This window comes from Dromiciops gliroides, chromosome 3 (assembly GCF_019393635.1).
Source record: "Dromiciops gliroides isolate mDroGli1 chromosome 3, mDroGli1.pri, whole genome shotgun sequence".
NCBI lineage: Eukaryota > Metazoa > Chordata > Mammalia > Microbiotheria > Microbiotheriidae > Dromiciops > Dromiciops gliroides.
The window spans coordinates 425,589,493-425,598,175 of NC_057863.1; the positions used below are offsets into that span (position 1 = coordinate 425,589,493).

The 8,683-nt window shown below is 38.5% G+C and overlaps 1 protein-coding gene across 1 annotated transcript; it reads left to right on the forward strand.

Annotated features, from left to right (window-relative positions):
- Positions 1-39: 39 nt before the first annotated feature.
- LOC122747754 (eukaryotic translation initiation factor 3 subunit J-like) lies at positions 40-1,048 on the forward strand. The gene is given in 3 exon segments (XM_043993607.1): positions 40-177; positions 180-230; positions 232-1,048. Coding segments are annotated over 3 exon segments (819 nt in total). The 3' UTR covers positions 862-1,048.
- Positions 1,049-8,683: the final 7,635 nt, after the last annotated feature.

The window sequence follows — 8,683 nt, forward strand, 5'->3', positions numbered from 1 at the left end:
GTTTCAATATAAGAAAAACTCAATTTGAGCACATTGAAAATGGAAAGAGCCTTCCCTCTTCTCTCCTTCTCACACTCACACACCCAGCCTGAGATGGCGGCGGTGTCCGGGGACTCGGATTCCTGGGACTCCAACACATTTTCGTTGGAGGAGCCGGTGCGGAAGGCGGGGGGGGCGTGGCCGGTGGGGACCACTGGGAGGGCAAGAATGAGGATGACGACGTCAAGGAAAAACTGGGATGATGATGATGAAGAAAAAAAAAAAAAAGAGGAGACAGAGGTAAAACCAGAAACGAAAGTTTCAGAAAAGAAGAAGATAGCAGAGAAAATCAAAGAGAAAGAACGGCAACAGAAAAAAAGACAAAAAGAAATTAAGAAAAGGTTGGAAGAGCCTGAAGAATCTAAAGAGATCACACTAGAAGAACAATTAGCAGATAAAGTACGGCTAAATAAATTACAGGAAGAGGCAGACCTTGAATTAGCAAAAGAAACCTTTGGTGTTAATAACACAATCTGTGGTATAGATGCCATGAACCCCTCTTCAAGAGATGACTTCACAGAGTTTGGCAAGTTACTAAAAGATAAAATCACACAGTATGAAAAATCTCTATATTATGCCAGTTTCTTGGAAGCATTAGTTCGATATGTGTGTATTTCATTGGAAATTGATGACTTGAAAAATATTACCAATTCCTTGACAGTGCTATGCAGTGAAAAACAGAAACAAGAAAAGCAAAGCAAAGCCAAAAAGAAGAAAAGTGTGGTTCCTGGAGGGGGATTAAAGGCTACAATGAAAGATGATCTTGCAGACTATGGTGGGTATGATGGAGGATATGTGCAAGACTCTGAAGACTTCATGTGACATTTCATCTTCTCCCCAATGTCTTCTGTTGCCCACAGTCCCTTCAACATGTAGCACAACTTCCTTTCCTTTAAGTTCTGCCAAATGCTACAATCAAAAGTGCAGTATCTTTGTGCTGGTTACTTAACCCCTTGATACTTAGGTGCTAATGCAATGGGGAACTTGGTTCTTGTTGCCAAGGGGTTAAAATCGGGAAACTCGGGTGCTATTAAATCACAGTAAAACAAATCCTAATAATGTCATCATTTTTGCTATCCGGTTCCAGGGCAGCAATAGGAAACAATAGTTGCAACATGACAAAAAAAAATGTAGTATTTACCAGCACCATTCAATAATACAGCCTTAACCATGCCTCCTTGAACTACTTCATATCTTGTCAACAAAAGCAGTTTGCAACAAGGGCATGTGGGTGTGCATCTAGTATTAAAATTGCTTTGTCTTAAGGTGGAGCGTGAGGATTTTAAAAATACATTGCAAAGAAGACTGCTTATTTCAGAGTAAGGATACTGTGCCTCAAATGGCTACTAGTTTTGACATTTAAAAAAATTAAATGACCAAAAACTACCAACTTTGAGGCCTCAGAGGTAATGTCTCCATTTTTGCATTTGACAAAATCCAACTTGTGGTATTTCGAGTGTGTAAACAGTCTAGTTTATATTTACTGGAATATTTCTACTGATGCAGCTCTTAAGAGGGGGGTAATTCTTGACCTGTTTTATTTGCCTGATTTAAAATGTCTGAGAAACAAAAGTTCCTTTGTTCTCCTAGGCTGAAACAGAACAACTTTCACAGGGTTTTGGCATTTCCTTTCCTTTACAAACATGCTTAGCAAACTGCAACAGTTAACTACAGTTTGGTAAATTATTATGTTAACAATTATGACATCTGCAATGTTTTATAAAGCAACTAATTTAATAAAATCACTATTGTGAGGGAAAAAAAAGAAAATGGAAAGAATTACCTTGGGAGGTAGTGTTTCTATCACTGGATATCTTCAAGTACAGTTAGATGACCACTTGTCAGAGATGGTGTGGAGGGCTTTCTCTTTGGGTCTAGTTGGATTATGTAATTTGGTGATTTTATATATATATATATATATTATATATATACATATATATTATATATAATATATATTGGTGATTATATATATATATATAAATGATATATATATATATACACACACACACATATGTATATATGTATATGTATACATACATATATACATATATATGTATGTATGTATAAATTTTATTGTGAAATAACTGTGGACAAATCTTGAGAAGATGGAAAAATGAAAGGTTTCCAAGCTGTAGCTCTCCCCTTCACTACATCAAATAATGTAAGTAGAAAGTCCCCAAATCAAGTAAACTCAGAAATGACAAGAGGAAAGTAAGTGAAAGAACTCACCACAAGAAACTGACATCTGGAGTTATCTCTGTTTCCTATTTCAAGCAGTAGCCATGCCCAACTGACTTTCTGGCTATAGAATTCAATCCCCCTCTACCTTTCACTTGAGTCCCTCTTGATATTTAGTTGGCCAATTTAAACTTTAATCATGTGATAAAATAATGGGATTTGGAACATGCCTGCCCAGGGTCCCCATCTGAAGATTGATTTAGAATTGATTGAATTCGGCGAGATTGAGAAACTGACTGAAAATCTACTAAAGAATAATTAAATTGAGGCCATGCCTGCCTATCCCTGAGTAGCTTGTTGTTCTCAGAGGCTGTGGATGATGCCATCAACAGGAGACCATTCTCAACCAATCAGCTTGAAGAACTTTCCCTTTGGGGAGGGAGACAGGAAGTAGGAAGTTGAGGCTGGCTTCCTGGATCGCTATCTTCTCAACTGGAACTGGCTTGGTGGCAGCAGACAGAGAAAAGAAGGTATCCCCCTTTTCATCCAGGACTTTGGAGAGGTGAGGGACTTCACATGGACTGATAGTAAAAGCAAGGGTTTCTATCTGGCTGTACTAAATAGATCTAAACTAGGGTTTCAATTCCTCTCTTCATTAACTTCTAATACACTTTAATAAATCCTTAAGAACCTAAACTCTTGCTGAATTTATCAGTAAATCTTAGCCATTTCCCCCCAAAAAGCCTGGGGGCGGGTAGGCAGATTATGACACACATTTAGATTTTAAATATCACAATCGTCCCTTAATTCCTTGATATGTCCCAAGCCCCATGTCAATTATCAATTTCACAAATAGAAAATATTAAGGTTTTCTCATAATAAAGAAATTATATAAAAGATAATTAATTAGAAAATCTGAATTTCTGTTGCATATATCTTGTTTTATATGTGTGTTTGTGTTGTTGTTGTTGTTTGTCCTCAAAGAGGACTATGACATCTGGGTGATGTCATGACTTGCAGTGAATTGGATTTAAGTGAGGTAGGACTGAGAAAAATCACCAGCCTCACTCTCTCCTCCAGAAGCATCTTGTTCCAGTGACAAGGTAAATACCAGGATTCCTGGAGATGGACCCAGACGTTTAAGGCAATTGAGGTTAGGTGACTTGCTCAGGGTAACACAGCTAGTAAGTGTTTGAAGTGAGATTTGAACTCAGTTCTTCCCAATTTCAGGATCAGTGCTCTATCTACTATACCACCTAGCTACCTCATGTGTATACATTTATACATACATACACCCATAAGTGTGTTGATACTTCCAAGAATCTCCTGCTTGTCTTAGTCTCCATCTGAATTTTTCTGTTCTCTTCTATAATTTTTAGTGTTTAATTCATATCAATTTCTTCCCTTTTTTGTGGTATCTGTATTCCTACCTTTATCCCCCATAACTCTTGCCTCCTTTCCAGAATATAATTGAATAAATTAACATTCTTCTTTATGGCAAATAATTATTACAAAGCAAAATAAATCAATACATTGGCCCTGTCTGAAAATATCTTCTCCATCTTTCTCCATATCTTTTAATATCCCTTATGAAGTCTTTTTCCTGTTTACCTTTTTATGCTTCTCCAGGATCTTGTATTTGAAAGTCAAAATTTCTATTCAGTTCAGGTCTTTTCATCATAAATGCTTGAAGGACCTCTTTCTTATTGAAGTTCCATTTTTGCCTCTGAAAAATTAGACTCAGTTTTTCTGGGTACGGGTTTTTTGGCCGAAGTTCCAATTCCCTTGCCCTCTGGAATATCATATTCCATGCCCTTCTACCCTTTAATGTAGAAGCTACTAGATTTTGCTTTATCCTTATTGGAGATCCACAGTATTTGAATTCCTTTTTTCTAGCTGCTTGCATTAATTTTTCCTTGACCTGGGAGTTCTGGAATTTGGGTATGATATTCCTGGAGGTTTTCCTTTTGGAATCTCTTTCAGGAGGTGATCGGTAGATTCTTCCAATTTCTATTTTAGCCTCTGCTTCTAGAATATCAGGGCAATTTTCCCTCACAATTTCTTGGAGGATGGTGTCTAAGCTTTTGTTTTGGTCATGGTTTTCAGGTAGTCCAATGATTTTCAAATTATCTGTCCTAGATTTATTTTCTAGGTCAGCTGTTTTTCCAAGGAGATATTTCACATTGCCTGCTATTTTTTCATTCAATTGGATTTGCTTTACTGTGTCTTGGTTTCTCATAAATTTACTACCTTCCCTTTGTTCAATCCTAATTCTTAGGCAGTTATTTTCATCAGACAGTTTTTTAATCTCATTTTCCATTTGGCTTTTCAAACTGTTGACTTTTTTCTCATGAATCTCCTGCATCGCTCTCATTTCCCTTTCCATTCTTTCCTCCTTTTCTCTACATCTTCTCCTACTTTCTCTTCAAAGTCCCTTTTGAGAGCTTCCAAGGCCTAAGACCAGTTCATATTTTTCTTGGAAGCTTTGGATGTTAGAGCTTTGACCCTGTTATTATCTTCTTCTTCTGAGGTTGTATTGTGGTCTACATTACCCCCAAAGAAGTTTTCGATGGTCTTCTGCTTTCTCAGCCTACTCATCCTGGCTTACTATTTCTTGGCTTTTAACTCCTTCTTAAAGTGTGGCTCTGCTTCCAGGACACTGTTCAAGCTACAGCATGGCCTGGAGGATGGTTGGGCTTCTTCTCAGACTGCCTGGCCTCACTTTCATTTTATTTTAAACTCTCCACTGGGAGGTGGGGGTTGGGGGGGCTGCTTCTCGGCTCCGCTCCTGTTCTCAGCTTCAGAGGGTCCCAGGTGTTTGGGGTTGAGGGGGGGAAGGTTTTAATCTCACCTGGCCTATTCTCAGGTCCAAAGATAACCTCAGGCCTACTTTATTAAGAAACCAACCAGCAAAGCTTTCTGTGATATGGTTCTCAGCTTCATATGAGACTGCTCCCCTGCTCCCCTCACCCACCTGTGTCTCCCGAAGCTCGGGATTTCTTCCTGGTTGCCCGCTGGGGTGGGACAGTCGAATCCTTCCCCCAAGTCCACTGGGACCCCTGCACTTACCCCCCCTCACCCCAGGCCAGCTGTTCAGTCCTACTGCGTGCTCCATTCTGGAAGATGCCAGTGCTGCAGCCAATTCCTAGGCACTGGGGCAAATTCCGCTCCATATTTATCCAAATTAGCAGCTAGGTTGTAGAGTGGATAGAGTATATGGCCTAGAGTTAGGAAGACCTGACTTCAGTTCCAGATACTTACTAGCTGTATGAACCTGGGCAAGTCACTTAACTCTATTTGCCTCAGTTTCCTCAACTGTAAAATGAGCTAGAGAAGGAAATGGCAAACTACTCTAGTATCTTTGCAAAGAAAACCCCACATGGAATCATAAAGATCTGGGTATGAATGAAATGAATAAACTTACTTAGTTATTTCCTTATCTGAATCAATTGCTGTCATCATTTCTTATGGAAAACTGATATTCCATCATATATGTAATGATAAAATAACTATTACTAGTTTTACATAATAATGTCATTATTATCACTGATATATATATATGTACTAATTACTTCGTTAATATTTTAAATTATATAATGGTATATACAATACTGATAATAATTATTATCAGTAGTAGTATTACATTGAACCTTAAGGTTTTCAGAGTACTTTTATAAATTTTATATAATTCCATCCTCGCAATAGCCCTCAGTATTATCCTAAACTCATTAGATTATAAGTTCCTTGAGAGAAAGGCCTGCTTTTCTCTTTTTTGTCTTTATATCTCCAGTGCTTAGCATAGTGCCTGGGCAAACTGTAGGTACTTCACAAATGTTTATTGCTTTAGACTTTTCATTCTCTCTCATCCCAATCAGTTGCCAAATCTCACAATTTCTACTCCCAATAAATTTCTATGTGATTTCTTCTTTTTACTCAGTAGCTAGCACCTTAATTTGGTACTTCATCTCCTTGCCCATAAATTATTGCTGTGCCTTCTCTAGCCCATTTTCAATTCTGATACCAAAATAATGTCTTTAAATTCAGAAATTATAATCATGTCACTCTCCAACTCAATAAACTCCAGTGGCTCCTATTGCCTCTATGATGAAATAGAAATTTATCTATTAAATATTTAAAGCTATTTACAACCTAGCTCCAATTTATCTATTTACCATTATTGTACATTACTACCCCTTCTATACTCAGCACTCCAGAAAAACTGGACTTCTCTCAAATTCTCACACACATGCTTCCATTTTCCATCCATAATTAAGTAATATTAAATAAATAATTATCTATGTACCTTAAAAAAATCGTTTCTAGTGTTGTTACCCATGCCTGAAATGTACTTCTTCACATCAGCCTCATAGAATTTCTCTCTTCTTTTAAAATAAAACTCAATTGTAACATTCAATATAATCCTTTCCTATCCTCCTGAACTACTATTAAGTACTCCCTCTCAAATTACCTTCATTTAACTACTTATTCTTATATATATATATATACATATATATATATATATTTAATCTGTATATGTCTACATGTGTATATATGGATATGTACCCCCAACACACACATACACTTTGTTTTCTCCTGATATAGGCTCCTTAAAAATAGGGAATATTTTATTCTTTCTATTGATATCCCCAGCATTTTCACCAACAACGCTAATGGTTATAGAGACAGAGGCAGAGTGACATAGAGAGAGAGTGAGAGACACACACAAAGATACACAGAGAGACAAAAGAGAGAACTCTCTCTCCATAACCCCCCACCCCATTCCCTACCTCCCCACCCTACCTTTTCTCAGGGAACTGAAAAGGCAAAATAAGAATGCATTAGGGAGGCCTTTGACTAAAGTATCTGCACACTAACAAATGTGAATATGGAGATATACTTATATCTTTGGGAGGTATGATTGCTCATGTCATGTTTAACTCTTTTTCTATTGTTAAAGAAAAAAATGTAATACTGTGAACTTTAAGGGTGAAAGTCTCATGATACTAGGAGGCATTTTGAATATGTTTTCCCAGGGCTTCTTGGTAGTGGTTACTAGGTAGAAGAGTATAAACAAAATCATCTTTGTGACTCTTTTGTGCTATGTGAGGCTGTGTCTTAAGGATTACATTCATGAAATGAGTGGCTTGAAACATAGAATCTGTTATGGGGAAATAGAGTGGAGGTTTGAGATAGGGGTAGGGGTTCTTAGGAATTTCTCTTTAAAAAATTATACCCTCGGGGGCAGCTAGGTGGCGCAGTGGATAGAGCACTGGCCCTGGATTCAGGAGGACCTGAGTTCAAATCTGGCTTCAGACACTTAACACCTACTAGCTGTGTGACCCTGGGCAAATCACTTAACCCCAATTGCCTCACCAAAAAAAAAAAAAAAAACCCACAAAAAAAATTATACCCTCTTGCACACAAATGCAATTAAAATAAAATAATAGTTTATTTAGGGTGCTAGGGAAAGGAAACCAAGAGAGAAATCCTTGGACTTCTTCTTCTCATGGGGAGAAGGCATAGCACAGAGGCATGGCTCTGAGATATCTACCTCTTTGAGCAGGAGACAGGTAGATATTTTTATAGAGGTCTGATGGTGGTCTTATGGGGTGATCATCATCTGACTGTGCAAAGTTCCCCTATTGGAGAACTGGTGGTGGCTGGGGGAAGTTATGAGAGAGGTGGCTCTGGATCTCTCAAGCCATCTCTCTGCTCATCATACCACAAAGGCAGCAGCTGCACCCATTCTTATCTCCCAGAGGGGTGGGGGAGACGGGTTAGGTGTGTCTGTCCTTTGGTTTAGTTTCTCAAGGAGAAGGTTCTTTTGATTTACCCCACAAAACTTCTAGGGTAGCCAGGGCCATTTAAATGAGGTACTGTGGGAAATGTGCTTCTCCCTCCCCCCCCCATCAAAAGTCAAAAATGCTAATATCCACAAATGGGGGTCGGGCTCCTCCTAGTCTAAAAAGGGGCTGCCTCCCCTCCAGTCCCGAGGAACCCAAATGACATGATGAAGGAGACCCAAGGCTGGTCACGTGGGGGAGGAGTTTAGAGGGCTGTCTCTGTGTTGCCTCACCCCATTGGCTACATTGAGTTCTGATTGACTAGTTTTTGGTGCCAGTGTCTTGCATGCAGACGTTAACTGGGGAAGAGGGGGGGGATCAGCCATGTTAAAGAATAAAAGGGCTCAGGGGCCCTTTTATTTTCATTTTGCTGCCATTCTGTTAGGGAACTGCCCATTCTCACTGGAATGTAAATAAAGACCTTTTATGCTTCTCCAACTCTGAGTCCCAGAAATATTTAAATGAGGTTTCTCACAGGTACTCAGGCCCATAACAGAATCTGTAATGTCTCTTCCAAGATTAAATTCTATGACCCTAAATATAAATCTAGCTTTTAGTTAATTCCTTCCAAAATCCTTCTTAGGTAAATGTAATCAACAGTTTCTAGATTATGAAACTGAATT